Source organism: Ranitomeya variabilis, chromosome 2 (genome assembly GCF_051348905.1).
Source record: "Ranitomeya variabilis isolate aRanVar5 chromosome 2, aRanVar5.hap1, whole genome shotgun sequence".
NCBI classification, from domain to species: Eukaryota; Metazoa; Chordata; class Amphibia; order Anura; family Dendrobatidae; genus Ranitomeya; species Ranitomeya variabilis.
Genome location: NC_135233.1, coordinates 329874053 through 329901443, shown reverse-complemented (window position 1 = coordinate 329901443; position 27391 = coordinate 329874053). Strand labels below are relative to the sequence as shown.

At 45.5% G+C, this 27391-nt stretch overlaps 1 protein-coding gene across 2 annotated transcripts in view; it reads left to right on the top strand.

The window, feature by feature from the left end:
- Nucleotides 1-27391, top strand: part of FHL1 (four and a half LIM domains 1) — a 90808-nt gene that overhangs the window by 42878 nt on the left and 20539 nt on the right. Inside the window, exon 1 of one of the 2 annotated variants that reach the window (XM_077285309.1) lies at nt 20894-21001. The exons of the other annotated variant lie outside the window; for it this stretch is intronic. Coding sequence (XP_077141424.1) covers nt 20980-21001 — 22 coding nt within the window. The 5' untranslated portion in view covers nt 20894-20979. Of the gene's footprint in view, nt 1-20893; nt 21002-27391 lie in introns of those variants that run through there. 2 annotated transcript variants of the gene reach the window in all.

Below are 27391 nucleotides of genomic sequence, written 5' to 3'. Positions count from 1 at the left end.
TGAAATTGCCAAACTTTTGAAGCGTGATCACCGAACAATCAAGTGTTTCATGGCAAATAGCCAACAGGGTCGCAAGAAGCATGTTGGGCAAAAAAGGCGCAAAATAACTGTCCATAAATTGAGGAAAATCAAGCGTGAAGCTGCCAAGATGCCATTTGCCACCAGTTTTCCATATTTCAGAGCTGCAACGTTACTGGAGTAACACAAATCACAAGGTGTGCGATACTCAGGGACATGGCCAAGGTAAGGAAGGCTGAAAAACGACCACCTTTGAACAAAAAACATAAGATAAAACGTCAACACTGGGCCAACAAATATCTTAAGACTGACTTTTCAAAGGTTTTATGGACTGATGAAATGAGAGTGACTCTTGATGGGCCAGATGGATGGGCCAGAGGCTGGATCAGTAAAGGGCATAGAGCTCCTCTCCGACGCCAGCAAGGTGGAGGTGGGGTACTGGTATGGGCTGGGATCATCAAAGAGGAACTTGTGGGACCTTTTCGGGTTGAGGATGGAGTGAAGCTCAACTCCCAGACCTACTGCCAGTTTCTGGAAGACAACTTCTTCAAGCAGTGGTACAGGAAAAAGTCTGTATCGTTCAAGAAAAACATGATTTTCATGCAGGACAATGCTCCATCACATGCCTCCAACTACTCCACAGCGTGGCTGGCCAGTAAAGGTCTCAAAGAAGAAAAAATAATGACATGGCCCCCTTGTTCACCTGATCTGAACCCCATAGAGAACCTGTGGTCGCTCATAAAATGTGAGATCTACAGGGAGGGAAACCCGTACACCTCTCGGAACAGTGTCTGGGAGGCTGTGGTGGCTGCTGCACACAATGTTCATCGTAAACAGATCAAGCAACTGACAGAATCTATGGATGGAAGAGCATTGAGTGTCCTCATAAAGAAAGGTGGCTATATTGGTCACTAATTTTTTGGGGTTTTGTTTTTGCATGTCAGAAATGTTTATTTCTAAATTTTGTGCAGTTATATTGGTTTACCTGGTGAAAATAAACAAGTGAGATGGGAATATATTTGGTTTTTATTAAGTTGCCTAATAATTCTGCACAGTAATAGTTACCTGCACAAACAGATATCCTCCTAAGGCTACTTTCACACTTGCATCAAAGTGCCTACGTCGCAATGCGTCGTTTTGGAGAAAAAACGCATCCTGCAAAGTTTCCCTCAGGATGCGTTTTTTCTCCATAGATTTGCATTAGCGACGCATTGCGACGTACGGCCACACGTTGCATCCGTCGTGCGAGCGTCGTGTTTTGGCGGACCGTCGGCACAAAGAAAGTTCCATGTAACTTTTTTTGTGCGACATGTCCGCCATTTTCAACCGCGCATGCACGGCTGGAACTCCGCCCCCTCCTCCCCGGACATTACAATGGGGCAGCAGATGCGTTGAAAAACTGCATCCGCTGCCCCCGTTGTTCATTTATTTCACAACGTCCGTCGGTACGTCGGGCCGATGCATGGCGACGGCCCCGTACCGACGGAAGTGTGAAAGTTGCCTAAGATAGCCAAATCTAAAAAAAAAAACCACTCCAACTTCCAAAAATATTAAGCTTTGGTATTTATGAGTGTTTTGGGTTGATTGAGAACATAGTTGTTGATCAATAGTAAAAATTATCCTCTAAAATACAACTTGCCTAATAATTCTGCACACAGTGTATTCTGCTCGCAGATAACATATCAAAAACCTTCTGACAGATTTCTTTTAATGAGCAAATTGGGAATGTGAATTCTATATTGACCCCGTACATTGCGCATTGCTCCATACAGTCCTCGTACACTTATAGCAGGACTGAGGCACAGACGCAAAGAAGATTAAAGTAATTTTAAGGAGAGAGATTTGACCTTGTACTTTCCTAAAAAGGCTTCAAAAGACGTATGTGTGGTGTCCGCGTCGCCTGCTGCTACACGGTGAATCCTCAATATCAGCACTCAGGACTTATTTCCAGAGCGTGCTGTGGAAGGAGAGTTTAGATAATGATTCAGGGCATGTGTGGATGGAGATCACTCACTGGTATTAATGCAGCAGTAGAAATAAGCAATGATCTCACTTGTTCAACAATGCCGTGTTCTCCAGCTAATCCTCCCAGATAATGAAAAGGTCACCGTGACATCCACCATGCCGCACCGCCGTGTACACTCAGGAGACATGCTGATCAGAGTGATCGAGCGCTAAACCAGTCACATTGACTTTCTATGCTCATTTTTGGCAGAATATGTGCCCCATATTAGAGGAGCCTATAGCTCTCCATAAACCTGCAGACTGTCCTTGACGCCATGTTACTGGGGATCACTCATGGAGTGTACGGCTTCTGCATGCATATAATGTAGATTTGCCATGCTTCTGTAGTTGGGAATGTGCCATGACGGACTAGGCCGGAGGTCCCAGCGAGCCTCTGTGAGTGGACTAGTACGTGGGATAGTAATAGGATGAGCGAGTCCTGAGCAAGTGACTTCTTATCTATATAGTTTGGTGGGTCAAAAATGGAGCCTCCTTTGGCCACCACGCATTGTGACTTGCTGCTTAGCAGTTTTTGTTTTGTTCACCTGTGGCAGCCTGGTAGCTGCATGAATGTGAAGCAGAATTATGCAGCATTCTTAGGTTTGGCAGCTATCCCCTATCCATAGATAAAGGGTAACTTCTAGTGATGAGCGAATGTGCTGGGATAAGGTGTTATATGAGCATGCTTGGGTGCTAACCGAGGGTCTTCAGCGTGCTGGGAAAATATGTTTGAGTGGTAATCCCTGCATGTGTTGTGGCTGTCGAACAGCCTCGAGACATGCAGTTGCAGGGACTCAAACATATTAATCGAGCACGCCGAAGATGCTCGGTTAGCACCCGAGCATGCTCATATAACACCTTGTCCCAGCACATTCGCTCATCACTAATGACTTTATGATTGATGGGAATCCGACTGCTGGGACCCCCCCCCGATCCCATGAACTGTGGGTATGAAGAGCCCCATGTGAATGAACAGTGGTCGATCATGTGCACTGCCGTTCCATTCATTCTTAATGGGACTGCCGGAGATTGCCAAACACCGCATTCAGTAACTCCCATAAGAATGAACGGAGTGGCAGTACGCATGATTGACCACCGCTCCATTTGCCTTGGGATTGGTGGGGTCCCAGCAGTCAGCCCCTCAGCAATCGGGAATGCACTTGCTTATATTACAATGCGGACGGTTACTGAACTCATAATCCAGGAATAAGCAGGGTCCAATATACAAAGCACAAGTCATACTGATTCTGTCTCACAAAGCTCTATATTATTCTCCTGCTCCCCTCAGGTCTCTCTATGTCCTTTACTCCTTTTGTGCAAAGAATGTTTCAGCTTTGTGAACTATTGTCATCTGCAGATTAATTCCCTGTAAATCTGAAATAACTACTAATACACAGATTGATTGAAATTCGCACAAAAAGGAAGCACATCTGACAGATTGTGGAAATATTTTGTGAGATTGAGATGCAGCGTGCTATGGGCGACATGTTACTTGGAAATATGCAGATATGGCTGAATGGCTCTCTATGTCCGCTGGGCTCTGTGGGATTAGACCTTCTAATGGTAAAAGTGATATAAATTAGATGTGAAGACCCGCTCAAGGTATCGGAGATATTGCATTGGTTCTGTACATCTTCTAGATTTTAGCTCTTTAGTGAAGAGCGCTAAGGCTGGTCACGCAAAAGAGTCAGAGTGCTTGCTGACCTTACAGCCAGGGACAGACATGTCATTGGTGCAGTCAGGGGCCCAAGAGGTAAGGGGGGCCACAATCGCCTCCAAAGCAGGTGAAATTGTGCATTATGTTGATCTATTGGGCTGGAAAGGGCCCATATATTGTTCTTGCACAGGGGCATCCTCTGTCGGTCTCCACCAGTACCGACAGCTATTGTACATGACCTCACACAAGCTCAGCTAAGAGTGCTTGTGTAAAGTGACCACAGGGCGGGAGCCATGGCCGAGCTGCTCCCTCATAATGCCTTGGCACTTTACTGGAAAAGATGGGTCCTGGCTGCGTGCTGATGTTGGTAATGTGAGGGTCTTTAGCCGATGGTGTTGGCTGGCCAGGATCACAAATTCCACAGATTAATAAAGACGTCTGTTCAAACATGGGGACTTGATAAGGATTATGTACAAGGGAGAGCGGGTACACAGTCTAAAGCACGTCTCCTTCACAGTTAACAGCATTTTCACACACCGTTTCCTTCCACTGCAGTCTACTCCAGGGCCGGCGAAGCACGGTTTCACCCTTCTTTGCCACAACCCAGCTTCTAGGCCACGGTCCTGATCAGTGAGTTTATCTGCACTCGCTCAGTGGTTCCACATCCTATTACGATGGATGTCCTGGATCTACCGCTCAGGACCCTCCCTAGTCCCTCGCTTTCAGTGCTCTTTATGTCCGTTACCTTCAGCCCGAGCAAGCTCTCAGGTTTCTCATAGCACACCATGCTATCCAAGGATCCCTTTAAGGTGGAAGGGCACTTTGTCTCATCAGTAATTCACTTTAAGATGTCACTATCTTTGTTGTATGTCTCTTTCTTCTCTTTAGGCTGTGGATCACCAATTGGCAGCACTGCCTTGTTACTTCATCAGACTCTAACTCCTATCTGATGTAGTCTGCTTTCCCTAGCACTAGCCCCTCCCACTGTGGGCTAGTCCCAACTCTTAATTTTCACTTGTTCTTCTGTCTGTTGCTGGGCAGAACTTCCCAATCAAAACACTTTACAAACAGTACCTGTACTATACCTTACTCTATCACATCCTAAATGACTATACACTATGCATATTACACTTTTGATGCTTATAACATTCTATACATTACCATATGACAATATATATAAAAGACGCATAGCATTGTTCACACTCCATTATAACACGATTATTGGCTTCAGGGGTAGAAATGTGACCTACAGTCCACCATTTTTACACTTGTTTATTTCAATAGGAAGCCAAGCTGCTACCAAGGGGAACAAATGATTGAGTATGTTGATATTCTGATGTCAGGGACTGATGGGCATCCTCCCGTCATTTTACCTAAATATATAAAGCCAGATTAAGTGTTATTTTGTCATACACTGCTCCGGTTTCTTTCTGAGAATGTAATGCGAGCAGGCAGACAGGAGATTTTGACTTTTCCAGATGACCTTTCAGGACTGTATCTTCTTCACTGTGACTAGTCATTAACCTCTACTACTGTGGTCCTGCCCTTGTCTGTATGTCAGTTATGGCATATTTCCATAAAGGCCCCGTCACACTTAGCGACGCTAAAGCGATCCCGACAACGATACGACCTGTTGCTGCGTCGCTATGTGGTCGCTGGTGAGATGTCAAACAGTGAGATCTTCCCAACGACGCAGCAGCGATGCGGCGACCTGTAGCGACCTGTACAACGATGTCGTTGGTCGTTGTGACCCTGTCACATGGCAGCTATTATGACGATTCAGACCTCGATGAGGGACGTCCTGTGTGACGTTGTAGTCAACGAGGTCGTTGGTAAGGTGTCAAACACAGCGATGTGTGCTACCCAGCGGGACCTCAACGATCAAAAAAAGGTCCAGGCCATTCCGACACGACCAGTGATCTCACAGCAGGGGCCTGGTCGCTGCTACGTGTCAAACATAGCGAGATCGCTACTGAGGTCGCTGTTGCGTCACAAAACTTGTGACTCAGCAGCGATCTCACTAGCGACCTCGCTTAGTGTGACGGGGGCTTAACTGTATAGACTGTAAGAAGGCTCTATCTAAGATGGGCCCTGAGCATATCCATAGCTCTGCTCTTGGCGTAACTCCCGAGTTGGGGAACTGTATCTATCACTTTAGCTATGCTGCCTCCATAACTCCCATTCATTTCCTGGGGCGCTACACAAACACTGTAGTGCAGCTGCCCTCGGCTGTTATAGCACCACTTCACATGGCCGCGACCTGGAAACATTTATTCCCCATCTCATCCATCAAAAACAAAAATGGGAATAACACCAATTACTCGAGAATTGTCTAGACTGGATATAAAGCCATAGCTGTCATGTATCAGAACAATATATATAGACGAACACTGCTCACTTTCACTGACGGTAAAATCTGATCACGTCACGGATCCTGCTATGTCATTTACATAAAATACAAAAAAAGCCAGTTGATTATTAAAATATTATTTAAAAGGGTTTTCCAAGGTTCAAAATTACTATTTTTACAGGGGCAGCTTATAATAAAAGAAGTAATAGTTCCTCACTGATTTGACAGAACCCCAGTTCTAACTCTTATCTTGTCCTTGCTGGTCCAATCCCAATACACCAGAAATGGCTGGTGATGCCCCATTCACTAGCCAAAATTGGGACTCGCCCAATCACTAGCCACAATTGGGACTCGCCCAATCACTAGCCACAATTGGCACTCGCCAAATCACTAGCCACAATTGGGATTCGCCCAATCACTAGCCACAATTGGGACTCGCCCAATCAACTAGCCACAATTGGCACTCGCCCAATCACTAGCCACAATTGGGATTCGCCCAATCATTAGCCACAATTGGGACTCGCCCAATCACTAGCCACAATTGGGATTCGCCCAATCACTAGCCACAATTGGGATTCGCCCAATCACTAGCCACAATTGGGATTCGCCCAATCACTAGGCACAATTGGGACTCGCCCAATCACTAGCCACAATTGGGACTCACCCAATCACTAGCCACAATTGGGATTCGCCCAATCACTAGCCACAATTGGGACTCGCCCAATCACTAGCCACAATTGGGACTCGCCCAATCACTAGCCACAATTGGCACTCGCCAAATCACTAGCCACAATTGGGATTCGCCCAATCACTAGCCACAATTGGGACTCGCCCAATCAACTAGCCACAATTGGCACTCGCCCAATCACTAGCCACAATTGGGATTCGCCCAATCATTAGCCACAATTGGGACTCGCCCAATCACTAGCCACAATTGGGATTCGCCCAATCACTAGCCACAATTGGGATTCGCCCAATCACTAGCCACAATTGGGATTCGCCCAATCACTAGGCACAATTGGGACTCGCCCAATCACTAGCCACAATTGGGACTCACCCAATCACTAGCCACAATTGGGATTCGCCCAATCACTAGCCACAATTGGGACTCGCCCAAACACTAGCCACAATTGGGACTCGCCCAAACACTAGCCACAATTGAGATTCACCTTAATTGGTGATTGGCTGTGCAAGCATTTCCAGTGTGTTCAGATGAGACCAGTGGAGAATGGGTAAAACAGGAGCTGCAAAGGATTAGGGTGTGTGAGTACTACTTCTTCAACTTTTTTTATCCAGTTGGAGCCTTGTTAAAAATAAATTTATATCCATCCATCTGGAAAATCCCTTTAAAGGAAACTTGTCCGTTAATTCATGCTGCCCAAACCCAAAGGCAGCATGAATCAGAGCCACTGTGCATGACCTGGAGACTATAGCCAGGTACAAGACTAGTCGGGCAGCGCCATGAGTCGGCTTCTCCCCAGTTGGCTGCTGCAGGTGATTGACAGGTCTCTGGCTATGTATACACATGGTAGAGACTTATCAATCACTTGCAGCAGCGCTATGAAGAGCCGGCCAAGAGCAGTGCCGGGTTAGTCTGGTCTCTGGCTATGGTCCCCGGCCGGATCTTCAAACTATATTTTCTGTGGAACTTCAGGGCGATTCAGAAACAAATATACCTGGCTGCAATTTTGCGTCCGATCTCTCATTCATTGACTGACAGGTTCCCTTGAAGGCAGATGACCGTTCCTTCTGTAAATATCTGCAGTGAAAGGCTCTAGAAGCAGGAGACACTTTTCTTGGGAAACTTGGCAACAGAAGAAAAAATTTAAAGGAAGCAAATAAAAGTAAACAAAGTTGATTCCTTGTTGGATGGCGGTGCCGGCGATCTGTACAAAATCCCATATTTGGTTATAAATAGTGAGCTTTTAATGTGTCTTACAAAGTGAAGTAAAAGAAAACTTTCCTAAATTGATCATAAATTCTTTTATTGGGGCACCAAATAAACCTGACCGACTGGACTAATGTAATGTCACATTGCTCCAGATTGCTATGACAGATGCATTGCCGATACAATGTTTCCATGTACAGAATCTCTGGGCTTTTTTTCTGCATGTTTTCCACATCAAAATAGCAATCTGATGTTTATTGCGTTTTGTTGCTTTTTTATGTTTCTCTTTTTTATGACTTTTTGGTGCAGACCATGGTAGCACATTTAGGCCCCTCAGACTGCTCACAGTAGTACGAGCAACATGCAGTCCCTTGGTGTCGTGTAGGAAACTGCTACCAGGTAAGTAGGACTTTCCAACCAGCCGCTACTAAGGACTTCTTCATAGATAATGTCGATGTTTTTGGGGCCATCTGAATTTTGTTGTAGAAAGTTCTCCAACTGTTTGAATCCTTTGAAACACCATAAAGATGGATGAAATGGCTGAAATTTCTGCCCAAGAAATCTGCAGTGTGGGAATTCAACCTAAAAGGCGATTGTGATTTATAGGGGCTCTCTGATCTAAAATGAAAAGTCTGCAATCACTGTGTGTGTCTGGCTGCAGACTTGTGAATCCCCCCAGCGCATGCACTGTGCACTGCGAGGATTCGTTGGTTTCTGAGCCGGGAATGGCGGCAATGTATGTGATATGCACACTCCAGGACAGAGGCAGTCCAGTGCGAGCGGCCTCACTCCATACAAGTGTTTCACTGGATGGCCACCAGCTGGAGGCCGCTGGAAAGTGGGGGGTCCTGGGCAATAGCCCAGTATCTACTCCCCAACGCCGGCCCTATATGGGAGGGAGAGATTTCACCTTTTAAACCCCGTAGCATTTTCCCAATCCAAATTTCATCAGCCGCAAAATTTACCTTCATGGGGATGACAGATTGTCATGTCTTGTAATTCGATGAGCAGCATTCAGAATCAGTAATGAAGATGCAAAGATGTGACTTAACATGACTTCTAACCATTCTTTCCAGTCGGATGCGTCACAATATAATTTGACCCTGTCGGTACTGATTGCGCAGAGTATATATAGCAACACTCAGATGACAATTTAGTTGTCAGTTTCCAGGCGGAATAGCAGAAAAATAGATGCTTTAATAAAATATACCCAAAATAGTTCATATTTACTAGAATGTATGCACAAATTAGCAGTAATTTAGAAAATTGCATTTTATCATAATTGCACAACCTGGATGGAATTTTTAGGAATTTTTCATTGGAACTATTTGTTCACTTTTATTGTAATTTTTCAATCTTCAGACTCCATATTGAATATTTTCTCGGGGAGATGTTCTTGCTAGACAACAGCTGTATAATTGAAGGTGGCTGTCACTCACATAGAGCATTAGTGCTGAATTACGCATAGTTACTCCCTATGTTATTCACAGGGTGATAAAGCTGCTGACTATTGGACCCAAAGTGTTCATTAATTCTTGGTAGTATTATTTTTTTATGCTATAGTTTTGCAAAACGGTGATTTGGAGTCCCTTTTAAAACACAAAAATTCCCTGATCCTTAATGTTCTACTCCCCCCCCCCCCCCCCTTCAACTTTCCAAAGCTGCTGCTTACTTGACCCTTTATCCCCTAAGTTATGGGGTCCACGTCTACAAAACAAACATTGTTCTTTGTGCATTGGCTTTTTGACAGCTCACGTCAGATCCCTGCCAAGTGTAGCCTGTCATGTCACAATCCCCTCTAATATGTTTATGTTGTAAGCAGACCTTACAGGATCCAAATATTATTTATGGATTTGGGGTTTTTTAAATGAGTGCTGAGTGGTAGTAATGCCGTCGCTGACGTATTTCTGAACTGGTAAATTGAGTCATTCTAATAATTTTCAGTAAAATGCTGCCAACGTGTGGATATCGTTACAGCAGTTGGTCTCAGGTTTCTCTGATGGGGCGCCAGCTTCTGAATAAAGAGTAGAAGAGTTAGCGGCGTGCTCCAGAAAGGGGAGCAAAGATTCTATACTGAATTTACTTGTAAAATTCAGCGCAAAAGACATTTGAAATTGCTCCCAGCCTGAGGATTTGTACTGAAGATCATCACTGACCTTACTTTACTGTAAAAGAAAACCTCATTCGTCAGCTGATCGAACGTCTATACATCTATTCCCGTATATTTTGTCTGGCGAGTGACATTGGTCACTGTGCTGATGTCTCTTTTCCAGTGTCGGCACAGACGACATCTATTCACACATTCATAGTATCATGGCTAGTACTAAAACTGCACTTGTGACTGTATGTTTCAAGCATGGTCCTACAGGAGAAGGAAGCCATTGGGAATACAGCTATTTAGCCCTGACATCCTCACCTCTCAACTTAGAAAGACAGAAAAGTGGGACACGTATATCACACTTATGGCTCCCATACAGTATGATGCCCCCACAATGTCCTCCATACAGTATGATGTCCCTCACAATGTCCTCCACACAGTATGATGTCCCTAAAAGTGCCTTCTTACACATTAAAATGCTGCCCCATACATATAGTATAACACCCCCCCAGTGTCCACATCCTCCCAGCATGGTGCCCCTCCACTGTACCCCAGTGATTAAAAAAACAAAAAAACAAAACCCATATCCCATGATGAGCAGATGTCCACTCCGCCCTGTGTGTGGCAGGGTGCATCAGGGGTGATGTAATGACATTATCGCACTTCCTTCGGTGAACGGTGGAGTGGGGAGCTGACGGTTCTCTACTCCAGCATTATATTTAACTTTATCTGTGTCTTAAAGATGCAGCTACAGTTGTGTGGCGCCCCAGGGTCCTGGTCGTCACAGTGGCATTGCTTTCCTCCCGGGGAGAGTGATGCTACATTCGGAGGCAAGAAAGGATAACTGTAATCAGGTACCACAAACATGCAACACATTCACACTCCAGGCCACCAGAGGGAGCTTTTGATCCTATTTACTAGGTGACTCCCCATATATATATATATATATGACTGGTGGTCTGTAGGGACAGTTAGTTAGTTCCAGACATCAGTCTGAGGAAGACAGAGGGTCAACGGAGCTGTGCATGCCCCCAGACCTGCAGCTCCCAGAAAGAAACATTTTGAAAGCAGAATTGATTGCAGTAAGCGTGCAGGAGAGAAAGCACAGGAGAGGATACCAGAAGAGCAGGCCCGAGCAGGCTGCCTCTTTCTGAGGCGCAGAAACACCGGTAGCCGGAACACCGAGGTTGTGAGGACCTCCACGCCTTACATCAGAGACTGGCAGGACCGCTAATTGCATGTTACCTGTCTGCACCCACACCCAGGAGGTACGGTGACACCCCACAGAGTCGGGTCATCTAAGAGATCCTATAAACAGGCTCAAGTCACTACAAGTCAGTCGTACGGGTTTTGTAGTATCCTATCCGGGGGACAGAGAGATAACATCTGTGAGGACCTTATGTGAAGCTTAGCAGTAACGGACTACACCACTACAGCGCAAAGGAAGGTTTCTATTCTCCACCTGGATAAGGGGACTCTGGACTTGCCTCCGAACCGGCCGGACTCTGCCTGTCCTGTGGTCTGGTGCCCTGGACTGTGGCTGCTGAAACCATCAATAAACAAGGTAAAGAGACTGCAATCCTGTGCCTTCGTTCATCTCTACACCTCTCACCATACCATCATCTACACACCGGGAGCCTTGGGGATATACTTCACCTGTGGGAAGATATACCATCTAACTGCCATAACATCACCCCAGCGGACCACTTAAAGCAGCGTTGGTCACCCTGACCGAATACCACAGGTGGCGTCACAAATAGTGTTGAGCATTCCGATACCGCAAGTATCGGGTATCGGCCGATACTTGCGGGTATCGGAATTCCGATACCGAGATCCGATACTTTTGTGGTATCGGGTATCGGTATCGAAACAACATTAATGTGTAAAATAAAGAATTAAAATAAAAAATATTGCTATACTCACCTCTCCGACGCAGCCTGGACCTCACCGAGGGAACCGGCAGCGTTCTTTGCTTAAAATGCGCGCTTTTACTTCCTTCCGTGACGTCACGGCTTGTGATTGGTCGCGTGCCGCCCATGTGGCCGCGACGCGACCAATCACAGCAAGCCGTGACGTAATTTTCAGGTCCTCAATGCCTAATTCTAGGCATTCAGGAATTTAAAATTACGTTCCGGCTTGTGATTGGTCGCGTCGCGGTCACATGGGCGACGCGACCAATCACAAGCCGTGACGTCACGGGAGGCAGGAGACGCGCGCATTTTTAAAATTACGTCACGGCTTGTGATTGGTTGCGTGCCGCCCATGTGACCGCGACGCGACCAATCACAGCAAGCCGTGACGTAATTTCAGGTCCTCAATGCAGAAATAGGCATCAGGACCTGAAATTACGTCACGGCTTGCTGTGATTGGTCGCGTCGCGGTCACATGGGCGGCACGCAACCAATCACAAGCCGTGACGTAATTTTAAAAATGCGCGCGTCTCCTGCCTCCCGTGACGTCACGGCTTGTGATTGGTCGTGTCGCCCATGTGACCGCGACGCGACCAATCACAAGCCGGAACGTAATTTTAAATTCCTGAATGCCTAGAATTAGGCATTGAGGACCTGAAAATTACGTCACGGCTTGCTGTGATTGGTCGCGTCGCGGCCACATGGGCGGCACGCGACCAATCACAAGCCGTGACGTCACGGAAGGAAGTAAAAGCGCGCATTTTAAGCAAAGAACGCTGCCGGTTCCCTCGGTGAGGTCCAGGCTGCGTCGGAGAGGTGAGTATAGCAATATTTTTTATTTTAATTCTTTATTTTACACATTAATATGGATCCCAGAGCCTGAAGGAGAGTTTCCTCTCCTACAGACCTTGGGAACCATCAGGAATACCGTCCGATACTTGAGTCCCATTGACTTGTATTGGTATCGGGTATCGGTATCGGATTAGATCCGATACTTTGCCGGTATCGGCCGATACTTTCCGATACCGATACTTTCAAGTATCGGACGGTATCGCTCAACACTAGTCACAAACACAAACTTTATCCCTTTAAAGACCTTTCCCTTTTACATGGGTGCCCAGGGCCACGGACCAGGTCGCAGCCACCGTGACATCCCCCTGTGAACAGCAGGACCCGGTACCGAGTAACCCCTAGCCCGTGGGGCGACTCAGTTGAAGGTAGAACAGTTCTCAAATCCCTGGATTGGCTCCCTCGACTGGCTCAGGAGTGTTGGGAAACATTCTGATATTTTAGCCCAAGGGACTTTCTAACCAGTGAATAGGTACTAACTATTATATTGTTCATCGGCTCCTTGTTCCAGCACTAACGCTGAAGATGCAGTCAGATACTGTCCGCCCACTAGAAGCCAAAGATTTCCGGGTGATCTTAAAAAATGGAGGTGTCCTCCTGACCTTTGTACTGTGTATGTAGGAGCTGTGTTATTACAGCCAGGAATATTTTACTCTGCGATGCCGAGGTATTTCATAAAACATATAGTTTGAAAATCCGGCCAGTGACTATCTCAGATGACTAGTCTGGGGCAGGCCCCCGGTGTCTTCTTTCTGCCTTGCTCTCCTAGACTGACGGGTCTCATTATACAAACATAGGGAGAGACCTGTCAGTCTAGGGGAGCAGGGTGGGGAGAAGCCACCAGGGACCTGCCTCAGACCAGTCACTGGAGATACGTTAGTCTGTCAGCTGCCCCTACCGATATCAATGGGTTCTGCTCTAATGGGTATTGGGGGGCCAGTTAACTGATCGGGAGAGATGTCAATCTGACATGTCTGATTTCGGACTGCCAATCGCTTTGTTCTGCTGGAGATAAGCCGATGGCAGAGATGTCTATCGTAGTCTTTCTCATAGTGAACACAGGAGTGTTTGACCGAATGAGCGCTCCTGTCTATGGGAGAGGAAGCCAAGATGGACGTCAACCGAATTATCATGTGAATCATTGTTCGGCTGACGGCCATTTAATGTGGATGCGCAGCCTTGACTTCTGGTGTCTTTGGAGCAAGACGGTTTAATGTCAGATGCTGACTCCTCTGCAATAGGACTGACATTTGTTCCTGACAGACCCAACCTGAATGTCTGTCTTTCCACATGTTGCATGCATATCATGCTGTACGTCGGCTGTGGATTACACAGCGCTATTTATACTGCTGTGCATCCTGCCAAGCGAGGAGGACGATCAGACCCAGGTGGTCAGAAACAAATGGGTTATAACAATTAGTTACATGTAACAAGCACAATCTGAAGTCCAGAGTATAAAGATGGTGATATATTGTGGCTTATGTATCTTCCATCTCCATCTCTACTTGTGCTAGCCTCTAGGCATTAGGTTAGCCTCCAGTCCAAACCTTAGAGCCCGTATTGGCAGACACCAGGATGTCCGACATGTACCCCACAGACTCTCCTGCATCCATATTTTAATGTGAAACAATAAAGGAAGTTTTTATGGGACGGTGCGTGCCACCATTTTATTCTTTTTCATAGACGCCAGGATGAGCTTTGCACTGAGATCTACATTATAGGTCCTGAGATTCTTATTCGGAAAAATATTTAACAATCCAGGATCTTTCACTGTATAGAAATATGCCAGTGAGAGCTAATCCCGATATTACAGGACAAGGTTTCTTTTGTAGTTTACAAGGGCTTGACCTAATCTTATTCTCCATATCTTGACTCATTAAATGAAATAATACTTCCACCCTAAAAAAAAAATGACCCTAGACAAATTTAAATTGAATGTGACAAAATGATTTTTCTGGCCGTTGAAGGGTTATCTGGGACCAGAGGACATATCTACCTTACGATAGCTCGTCAATATCAGATTGGTGATGGTGGTGGTGTAGGGGGGTGACAACTAGCACCTCACCCATCACTTTTCTTTTTTACTAGGCACAGCGCCATATTATTAGTGGTTGTGCCTTGTATTACACCTCACTCGCAATCACTTAAAGACGCACACCTCTTCTTCCCATCAAAGTTTTTATCCTAATATATCGCAGTCATCTTTCTATATAGCACTTTGTGCTTACAATTGCTCATTTTGCCTTTCTACACAGATAATTCTTCTCTTTTCAATTAGTTCTATGAAATCATGTGATTAATCACTGAGTAGATGAATCCTTCTAAGCTCTATGTAGAAACAGGAAGTCTCATATCCCTGTATATGTCATGAGTCACTGCAAAAGTTACTGGCAGGGGGAAGGAGAAGCAGCTGGGTCAGGAGTTGAAGAGGAGAATAATAAATGCAGGAACAAGAGACTTCCTGTTTCTACATAGAGCAGATAAAATAATTAACTGGGTAGAAAGGCAAAATCAGCAATTGTAAGTGCACACTGCTCAAAAAAATAAAGGGAACACTAAAATCCCACATCTTAGATATCACTGAATGAAATATTCCAGTTGTAAATCTTTATTCATTGCATAGTGGAATGTGCTGAGAACAATAAAACCTAAAAATTGTCAACGTAAATCACAACTAATATCCCACGAAGGTCTGCAGTTGGAATGATGCTCAAAATCAAAGTGTAAAATTAAGTTACAGACTGGTCCAACTTCAGTGGAAATGCCTCAAGACAAAGAAATGATGCTCAGTAGTGTGTGTGGCCTCCACGTGCCTGTATGATCTCCCTACAATGCCTGGGAATGCTCCTGATGAGGCGGCGGAGGGTCTCCTGAGGGATCTCCTCCCAGACCTGGACTAAAGCTTCCTCCAACTCCTGGACAGTCTGTGGTGCAACGTAACGTTGGTGGATGGTGCGAGACATGATGTCCTCCACCTCCAAAACCAACTTCTCCACCATTACAGAAGATTGACTCTCCACTGTACTCTCAAGATCGCATCTCACCACCTGTGCACTTGACCCGATCCCTTCCCACTTCATCCTAAACCTCGCCACAGTCTTCATCCCAACCCTAACCCATCTCTTCAACCTATCACTAACAACTGGTGTTTTCCCCTCCAGCTTTAAACATGCCTCAATCACACCTATAATCAAAAAGCCCTCTCTTGTCCCATCCTCTCTATCTAGCTATCACCCTATATCACTTCTCCCCTATGCCTCAAAACTACTGGAACAACACGTCCATCTTGAACTGTCCTCCCATCTATCTTCCTGCTCCCTCTTCGTCCGCTTACAATCAGGCTTCCGGTCACACCACTCCACTGAAACTGCCCTAACTAAGGTCACTAATGACCTATTAACCGCCAAGAGCAAGCGACACTACTCTATCCTGCTCCTCCTGGACCTGTCCTCTGCCTTTGACACAGTGGACCATTCCCTATTACTACAGAACCTCTCATCCCTTGGCATCACAGACTTGGCCCTATCCTGGATCTCGTCATACCTAACTGACCGAACATTCAGTGTCTCCCATTCACACACCACCTCCTCACCTCGCCCCCTATCTGTCGGAGTCCCGCAAGGTTCAGTTCTAGGGCCTCTGCTCTTCTCCATTTACACTTTTGGCCTGAGACAGCTCATAGAATCTCACGGTTTTCAGTATCATCTCTATGCTGATGATACACAGATCTACATCTCTGGACCAGATATCACCACCCTACTAACCAGAATCCCTCAATGTCTATCCGCTATTTCATCCTTCTCCGCTAGATTTCTAAAACTTAACATGGACAAAACAGAATTCATTGTCTTTCCCCTATCTCACGCGACCCCCCCCAACGAACCTATCCATTACAGTAAACGGCTGCCCACTCTCCCCAGTCCCACAAGCTCGTTGTCTCGGGGTAATCCTCGACACTGATCTCTCCTTCAAACCGCATATCCAAGCCCTTTCCACTTCCTGCCACCTTCAACTCAAAAATATTTCACGGATCCTTACATTCCAAAACCAAGAATCTGCAAAAACCCTAGTCCATGCCCTCATCATCTTCCGCCTCGACTACTGTAACCTCCTGCTCTGTGGCCTCCCCTCTAACACTCTCGCACACCTCCAATCTATTCTAAACACAGCTGCCTGACTAATCCACCTGTCCCCCCGCTATTCCCCGGCCTCTCCCCTCTGTCAATCCCTTCACTGGCTCCCCATTACTCCAGTACAAAAGCCTAACCATGACATACAAAGCCATCCACAACCTGTCTCCTCCATACATCTGTGACCTTGTCTCCCGGTACTTTCCTGCACGCAACCTCCGATCCTCACAAGATCTCCTTCTCTACTCCCCTCTTATCTCCTCTTCCCACAATCGCATACAAGATTTCTCTCGCACATCACCCCTACTCTGGAACTCTCTACCACAACATATTAGACTCTCACCTACCATCGAAACCTTCAAAAAGAACCTGAAGACCTACTTCTTCCGGCAAGCCTACAACCTGCAGTAACCACCGATCGACCAAACCACTGCACGACCAGCTGTATCCTCACCCATCCCTTGTAGATTGTGAGCCCTCGCGGTCAGGGTCCACTCTCCTCCTGTACCAGTTGCGACTTGTATTGTTCAAGATTATTGTACCTGTTTTTATTATGTATACCCCTCCTCACATGTAAAGCGCCATGGAGTAAATGGCGCTATAATAATTAATAATAATAATGTCCCAGATGTGTTCAATCGGGCGGGCCAGGCCATAGCTTCAATGCCTTCATCTTGCAGGAATTGCTGACACACCCAGTCCCATGAGGTCTGGCATTGTCCTGCATTAGGTGGAACCCAGGGACAACCGCACCAGCATATGGTCTCACAAGGGGTCTGAGAATCTCATCTCGGTAACTAATGGCAGTCAGGCTACCTCTGGCGAGCACATGGAGGGCTGTGCGGCCCTCCAAAGAAATGCCACCTCACACTATTACTGACCCACTGCCAAACCGTTCATGCTGAAGGATGTTACAGGCAGCAGATCTCTCTACAGGGCGTCTCCAGACTCTGTCACATATACTCAGTGTGAACCTGCCTGCTTTCATCTGTGAAGAGCACAGGGCTCCAGTGGCCAATTTACCAATCCTGGTGTTCTGTGGAAAATGCCAAGCGTTTTGCATGGTGTTGGGCTGTGAGCACAACCCCTATCTGTGGACGTCAGGCACTCGGACCATCCTCATGGAGTCAGTTTCTAACCGTTTGTGCAGACACATGCACATTTGTGGCTGCTGGAGGTCATTTTGCAGGGCTCTGGCAGTGCTCCTCCTGTTCCTCCTTGCACAAAGGCTGAGGTAGCGGTCCTGCTGCTGGGTTGTTGCGCTCCTATAGCCCCCTCCATATCTCCTGGTGTACTGACCTGTCTCCTGGTGGCGTCTCCAGTCTCTGGACACTACGCTGACAGACACAGCAAACCTTCTTGCCACAGCTCGCACTGATGTGCCATCCTGGATGAGCTGCACTACCTGAGCCACTTGTGTGGGTTGTAGAGTCCCTCTCATGCTACCACGAGTGTGAAAGCACAACCAACATTCAAAAGTGACCAAAATATTAGCCAGAAAGCATTGGTACTGAGATGTGGTCTGTGGTCCCCACCTGTAGAACCACTCCTTTATTGAGTGTGTCTTGATAATTGCCAATAATTTCCATTTGTTGTCTATTCCATTTGCACAACAGCATGTGAAATTGATTGTCAAACAGTGTTGCTTCTAAGTGGACAGTTTGATTTCACAGAAGTTTCATTTACTTGGAGTTATATTCTGTTTAAGTCTTCCCTTTATTTTTTTTGAGCAGTGCATGATGACTGCAATATATTAAGAGGATAAACACTTTGATAGGTGGAGAGCTTCTTTAAATTATATTAAGCAGTAGTGAGCTGTAATACCAGTCTTAGTCACTACTTAACATATGGAGTTGTGCCTGGTGGGAAAACAAGGGAAGCATAGCTTGCGGATATGCTTTGTGTGCCTCGGTCCCTTTTGGCATGGATGATGGGAGTCAGATCTCCACTAATCTGATATTTGGTAGTCCCAGATGATTCCTTCAACACCCTTTTATCTTTAAAGGGGTTGTCCAATCTTAGAAAAAGTACCTCTTGTGTCAACGGGTGGCACCCTCAGCCTTACGGTAGAGACAGACTGTCGTATAACTCATGTGATGATCCCAAAGCACTACATGGACTGGCCCGGCACCTCTGCTGACCTGAGCATGACAGCGTAATGTACTGCTATGCAGCTGTGAAGCTCAGGTCAGGAGAGCAGACAGCCAGTACATGTACGATGCAATCATCACACGAGTTATACGGCAGTCTGTCTCTGCAATACCAGATCGAGCCCATGGGCAAAAGTGACACTATTTTTTATTTTTTTTTAGAAAAGAAGGCAAACATTTTTATAATTTCAGATATCAAACATGCATGTTTCACAGACAGCTGATATACTTTCATCCATCTCCATAAAGGTTAATATCTGCATGCTCATTTAAAGGGAACTGTATAAACTAAAACCACCATTTTTAATCGCCCTATTACCACAGTCCATCAACCTGTATGTAAGCCACTAATTCTCTCTCTATATCCTAAAAAGTACCTTTTATAAGTGAAATAAACACAATCATCGCTGGTCAGTGCCTTCTTGGCAGAATCGCCATTCGCCTGCTTTGATTAATGTGAATGATGCGTCCAACGTCATCCACAGATCACTGCAAATCTTACACCTGACAAGAACACTGCCCTTCATCGATCTGTGGATGATGTAGAATGTGTCATCCTCATTAATCATGGCAGGAAGGCGGTGGATCTGCTGATAGAGGAGACGCAGACCAGTAATGTTCCCAAGACCAGACCATGCTGATTAGTAGGCAGTGGGAGAGACTTATAAAAGGTCATTTTGGGATATACAGGGGGAGTTTGTGGACTGTGGTACAAGAGCAGTTACAGGTGGTTGCTTTTTTATATTGAGAAAAAGTGGCGGTAGATCCTTTTGAAGTATAATGAATAATGTCTGCTTGCCGGAAGCTTCATGGCTTTCCATGGCCGAGTAGCTGCATGCTAGCTTTACATCACCAAGCACAATGCCAAGTGTGGGATGGAGAGGTGTAAAGCTGCCGTCTCTGGACTCTGGAGCAGCGGGAACGTGCTCTGTGATGGATCACACTTCTGAATCTGGCAGCCTGCTGGACTTGGGTGTCCTATTTCTTTAGTCCATATAGAACAGAGGTGTCAAACTGCATTCCTCGAGGGCCGCCAACAGGTCATGTTTTCAGGATTTCCTTGTACTGCACAGGTGATAATTTAATCACCTGCACAGAATGATTCCAGCACCTTGTGGAATGCTAAGGAAATCCTGAAAACATGACCTGTTGGCAGCCCTCGAGGAATGCAGTTTGACACCTCTGATATAGTGTATACGTCTTACCCACAGCATAAACCTCATATAAACAAATGTCAGTTATACTTAGTGGTGTTGGGAAATGCATTATTAATATATGGTGGCTCGTGGTGTAGGCTTTATGGTGGCATAAGGGGGCAGTATTAATACATAGTAGCACTTGGGGACTGTATATAGTGGTATATAGTGTTTGGGGAGGGGTGGGACATTGTGAAAAATAGCTGTTAGTGGAATAAAAGGTGTACGGGCACTTTAAGATCTACTAGTCCCAGTGACCTGTGTACAGCGCTATGAAATATGTTGGTGCTATTTAAGAAATAAGTAAATCCCATTTTCACAGTGCTGGTATATGATAACTATAGGGGAGGGAGGCTCTAGGAGTCGTCTGACTTATACTTTCCATTGATGACCCATGCGGCACATCTTTTCTTTGATCCCTGAGTGGGATATTGGGTTTCATTAAAGGGAGGGTTTGGATGCAACCGCATAGTCTTGTATGCTAATTTAGAAATTGGAGTAGTTGTGTGGGCATCTTATGTGTACACTTTTTTTTTTGGACCCTATTCTTCTCCCAAAAGATAACCAAAAATGGTCTTGCTTTTCAGGCAGGATTAAACACGAAATCCCTTGAGAGGGGTGTGAACATTTGCCTCCGGCTCCTTATTAATAGCTGCTGTAAATGTATGTTATCAAACAGTAGGGCTGTATCTGCTCAGGAGGGACAGACGTCTGTCGCCACTTGTTACAATGGCTTTTGAAAGACACTCAGGTAAATGAATGGTAATTGGGGCCATAGTAGAATAAGCGAAAGATGATTTTGATTATTGTGAATTTTTTAAGCTTAGTTTTACATGACTTGTCTGGCTTATATCATGTGTTGTGTTATTTTATGGTTTGCTTTAGTGGAATACATCCTATAACCATCGTATATGGTAGATGCAAATCTTAACATTAACTTCCATCAGATAGTTTGGAGCTGATGAAAGTTCAGACATTGATCTGTGCTGCTGTCGTAGAGATATTCCTATACTGAGTTGCAGTTTACATCTTTTTTTTTTTAATTTTGCTTTTTACAACCATTTCCTCCACTTGTTTATTGTACATGTCTTCCATAATTGATCCGAATAGTGTATGTAGTACAGTGAGATGAGAACGGTCTGTGGATACATTACAGCATGTATTCATAATGGGGATACATGGGAGGAAACAGGAATAGTTTGTAAGAAATGATCAGGAGATGATGATGTTTGTGCTGAAGCTGGAGATAATTGTATAACAAATATAGTGTCTTATCTGGAAGTTACAGAACTGACTTATCCTGTCTACAGTCCCTTGGTCTGCGAGTAACTTGTAGATCTATAAAACATCATGGAAAGTTCTACAACTTTGATAATCATATCAGACAAACTTCCTAAAAGAATACACTGTGATTGTCGGCTGCGGGGAATGAAGATCGTTTTTCTTTTAAGCGAACTTTGAATCACAATTTTCAACACACTTGTTCGCCGTCACAGAATGAGGATAGTGAATGGCTGTACGCAGAATATACTATACATTTACACCATATAGGGGATGCCTGATCTCACTCCTGTCCTCACAAGAAGTGAGGTCCCCATGTGTCAGGTATTCTGGCTATTCCTGCAGATATCCCATAATGGTTCACAGAGTTCGGCGTCGGCACACTGTAAGTGAATGGTGTCACATAGGGACCAGCAACGTACTGCAGCCACGACAAGTTGGAAAAAATCCAGCCTGTTATTTTAGTAACTTGCTTGTTGCAGGTGGCAGTGCAACCCCATTCATTTACATTGTGTAGCAGCGGCATACAGCATTGGTATTGTTCGGCTGATAGCCATCTCATGTCTACGGCTGGCTTAAGGCCCCGTCTCACATAGCGAGATCGCTAGCGAGATCGCTGCTGAGTCACTAGTTTTGTGACGCAACGACGACCTCAGTAGCGATCTCGCTATGTGTGACACGTACCAGCGATCAGGCCCCTGCTGTGAGATCGCTGGTCGTGTCGGAATGGCCTGGACCTTTTTTTGGTCGTTGAGGTCCCGCTGACATCGCTGTATCGGTGTGTGTGACACCGATCCAGCGATGTCTTCACTGGTAACCAGGGTAAACATCGGGTTACTAAGCGCAGGGCCGCGCTTAGTAACCCGATGTTTACCCTGGTTACCAGCGTAAATGTAAAAAAAAAAAAAACACTACATACTCACCATCTGATGTCCGTCAGGTCCCTTGGCGTCTGCTTCCTGCTCTGACTGCTGCCGTAAAGTGAGAGCACAGCAGTGACGTCACTGCTGTGCTCTCACTTCTCACTGTACGGCGGCTCAGTCAGAGCAGGAAGCAGACGGCAAGGGACCTGACGGGCAACAGATGGTGAGTATGTACTGTTTGTTTTTTTTGGTAACCAGGGTAAACATCGGGTTACTAAGCGCGGCCCTGCGCTTAGTAACCCGATGTTTACCCTGGTTACCCGGGTGCTGCAGGGGGACTTCGGCATCATTGAAGACAGTTTCAACGATGCCGAAGTCGTTCCCCTGATCGTTGGTCGCTGGAGAGAGCTGTCTGTGTGACAGCTCCCCAGCGACCACACAACGACTTACCAACGATCACGGCCAGGTCGTATCGCTGGTCGTGATCGTTGGTAAATCGCTATGTGAGACGGGGCCTTTAAAGGAGTATTCCCATCTCCAAGATCCTATCCCAATATGTAGTAGGTGTAATAATTATAATATTGGCAAATACCTCCAATTAGAAATGTAGTTCTTCTCATTAGCGATCTCACTTACCCAATGTGCATGGCATTGCAGTAGCTTAAGTATCGATGGTTAAGACCACTTATATAGTGACAGTTTTTAGTGGTCGTAACCATAAATACCTAATTTACTGCAAAGTCCTGCACATGGGGCAAGCAAAATAGCTAATCAGAAGAACTATACTACATTTCTAATTGGAGGTATTTGCTAATATTATTTTTATTACATCTACTACATACTGGGATTGGATCTTGGAGATGGGAATACCCCTTTAAGTTTTTACTATTGAGAGCACGTCTACATCTGAATCTGAGCACAAATGAAAACACTCTTGAATGTCACATCCATTCCCTGTCTGATAATGTACAGCGTCAGCCAACTGTTCCAGAAGATAAATGAGTGTATAAACTTCACGACCGTGACTATACTGTGTAAGAATGTTAGATGACTGGCAATTGTTGTCAGGGCTGTAAACAGCTGAAAGCTACAACCATAGTGATAGAAATTCTGCTGTGGAACTCATCACCCAGGGCAGTCACTTCCCAGTGTTTGGATATTAAAGGGAACCTGTCACCTGAATTTGGCGGGACCAGTTTTGGGTCATATGGGCGGGGTTTTCGGGTGCACTGAGCTGCTGGGCCACACTGAGGGTGCACTGAGATGTTTGGCCACACTGAGGGTGCATTGAGCTGTTGGGCCACACTGAGGGTGCACTGAGCTGTTTGGCCACACTGAGGGTACACTGAGCTGTTGGGCCACACTGAGGGTGCACAGAGCTGTTTGGCCATACTGAGGGTGCACAGAGTTGTTTGGCCACATTGAGGGTGCACTGAGCTGTTTGGCCACACTGAGGGTGCACTGAGCTGCTGGGCCACACTGAGGGTGCACTGAGATGTTTGGCCACACTGAGGGTGCATTGAGCTGTTGGGCCACACTGAGGGTGCACTGAGCTGTTTGGCCACACTGAGGGTACACTGAGCTGTTGGGCCACACTGAGGGTGCACAGAGCGGTTTGGCCACACTGAGGGTGCACGGAGCTGTTTGGCCATACTGAGGGTGCACTGAGCTGTTTGGCCACATTGAGGGTGCACAGAGCTGTTTGGCCATACTGAGGGTGCACTGAGCTGTTTGGCCATACTGAGGGTGCACTGAGCTGTTTGGCCACACTGAGGGTACACTGAGCTGTTGGGCCACACTGAGGGTGCACAGAGCGGTTTGGCCACACTGAGGGTGCACGGAGCTGTTTGGCCATACTGAGGGTGCACTGAGCTGTTTGGCCACATTGAGGGTGCACAGAGCTGTTTGGCCATACTGAGGGTGCACCTCAGTCATCATGCTTATTAGAAGAAGTGTTGGGGATACTGACAGTATGAAGTTAGCAACGCTATGGCCCAGCTGCCATGCAGTACTAACATGGCTATTGGACCTGGGTCCTGGGAATCCTTTTACTCAACTCTAGAGGAGACCACTGAGCCACTGGGGAAAAATGTGAAGTTTAAGTAACATTGCAGAATCCTCATTTTCACAATCATCACATTATAATTGGGATTTCTAGTAAGCTTAGCGTGTATAGTATGAACAGCGGACCACAGGGAGTTCATCAGGATTACACTATAATCTCAGCTGATAATTAGTTCATTATGCTGTTCACAACTCATTAACGCAGCCATTATTAAGTAGTCAACATTTTAATTGCAGTCATCATGGAATTATCACTGAGCACTTCTCCTGGTGCTGGGATCTCACCCCATGTAGATCTCTAAGGTGAGCAGTCAGGGAAAAGTCCTATACAGCTCCACTTACATAGGTAAGATGACTGGCAATTTCTGACATGGAGATTGTTCTTGTACAGAACTTTGATTTGAGATCACTTTTCTGTACAAACTTTGTCTTCTTAAAATAAAACACTTCCAATTACTATATTTATAATAGTTGTACATTAGAAACAAGTGTTTGATTTGAAGACTTTTTTGAGCTGGACTTGTTCTTACTTTAAAGTTATGGATGCGAGGTTGGAGCACAGTACCAAGGTCCGGACCTTTTTCCATATGATCAGGACTGGTGAGCTGGTTAGTCTAGCCTTGGTCCAGCTCCTGGCACCTCCATTGATCACTTGATTGATTTTAGTAACAGATATGTCTGGCACTGCAGTTTAGTCCCAATCACTTGAATGACTTTGCCAAAATCATCAGGAAATATCCAGTGCTGTGCTTCAAGGAAATCTACTTCTTTCTCCACTCATAAGACATTTCTTCCACTCCTGTCAACTTCTTTCTGAAAAACTGCTAAAATACAAAGCAAGTCTATAGAGAGGGGTTGGGAGAGGAGGAGTAGAGTGAGAGGGCATAGACAGACAGATTGTACCGTGGTTCTGTAGTAAGTGCTGGATTCACAGTTACACTGTTAGTACTGTTGTATAATTTCATGCTGCTGCCTCTGAACATGACCTACATAGCCACAGTAGAGCAGGAATCCTTCATGTCTGTGTGTGCAGTGCATGGGAGACATTCAGCTGCTAGTTTCCTGCCACTACCAGGAAACAACTAAAAACTAAAACTAGAACCTGCAGAAGAGAAAGCTGGTAAAAAAAAGCAGGATACAGGTCATATTGGCCAGAAAATAGTGTCATTGCTCTAGTAGTGCATGCACTTGGAAACTTTTTCTGAAAAGTTGCCTGAAATGACAGGTACACTTTAGGTATTGAAGAACTGAAAAACAAAGGTCCACATTTATTAATACATTGTTACCTATTTGTGGCATAATCTTCTCCAAATTAATCTGTAATCTGCTCTGCAATACATGTATCAGCCATATGGGCCGTGCACGTAGATATAAAAAAAATGGGCATGACATGTTGCTTGGCTTAGATGTAGAGACATTTATAGATTTGGCTTTTTTTTTTTGTTTTTTTTAGATTGTCGATTTTGTTTTCCTAAGTTTCACTCCAATAGAAACAAGTTTATCTACCCATTTTGAAAACTTGGCAAAACTTTCTTGAAAACGGTCACACGTGATCCATTCCCCTCCTAGAACACTAAAAACGTACATTCTCTGCTGTTTTATTTTAGAATATGGAACTCCATTTTTTTCTGAGATGCCAATGTTCCTTTCTAGTAAAAGTAGCAACAAATCTCTACTAATAGTTTGCTACAATGTATCATCCAAAAATCCAGGCTGCTGATCTGATGGCCCGGATCTCCTCCAAATATTGTAAACCTTAGCTGTAAGAAGTAGAAGTTCTGCATCTGCTGTCGGTCTGTAGGTGTGAAGAAGAAGGCTGACATTCACTGACAGCAGGCCGGGATGTTGACTATGGGAAGGAATGACAAAGTTGTGGAAGTGGTAACAGTGGAATTATGTAAGAATGGACAACCCCTTTCATTTGTATGATGCCCGGTGCGGGTGTCCATATTATTGGGCAATGTGTTCTCCCCTGTGTGGTCCTCAGTCACTGATCCAATAATAACCAGTGTCCTATGCACCCCAAAAATCGTAATATACCCCCGTCTGGTTTGTTGTATTGCCCAAATCCGCACAGAAGGCCAGTGACATCTGTAATATGCGGACATGTTTCTCCTACAGCTGTCACAACCCACCAGTAGGTAATGTAAGAACTTCACATTCCTGGAGACTAAATCCTAATATCGCAGCATTGGGAGCGTCAGACACATCCTGTTCCTAGGAAAATCCTATTTGCTGTATAAATGGAAGATGACTATGGCTGTGCCTGGCATGCCTCAGCTTACATGTGAGATGAGAAGGTTGCTAGGACTCCTCTTTAGTTTGTAGGCTGCTGACATTAGGAAAGGTCACAGATCCAGGATGCTTCCAGCCTTTTATCTTTTAACCCCATTTCATGGATGTTGCCAGATTTGTAGCCACTTTATTTAGCCTCCGATGACAGCAGTTATTTTGGCAGCTACAAGAATAGGGCGGTATGTCCCTACACTATGGTTTCTGGTTACATTGTCTTATTTGTTATCCCTCCTTTAATAAGAGCCGTCCTTGAATACCAGTGGATATTGTCCAGGCTTTGTCCCCAGCTATGACATGTGTCACGCTAAACTTGTTGTTACATAATATTCTGTAATATTGGGGTAGGAGTTCACCTTTATTTCCAGAATTTTATATTGGCTGTCAATGGATGGAGACATTATAAAAGTCTGACAACTCCTCCTGCTCACACAGCTTATGGGTGTATTAAAATGTATCAGAGTAGACAATCTCCTCTGAGCGATCCATAGCAAGAGGTAAAGAACAAAGCTTTCCCCAACCTTGTAGCACTAATCGTAATTTCTGCACCTCTTAGCTATCAGTAATGCCGACTACAAGAAACACAGGACGCAGCAGAGGACTGGAGCAGCGCTGGAAACGGCACAAGACAGCGACCGATC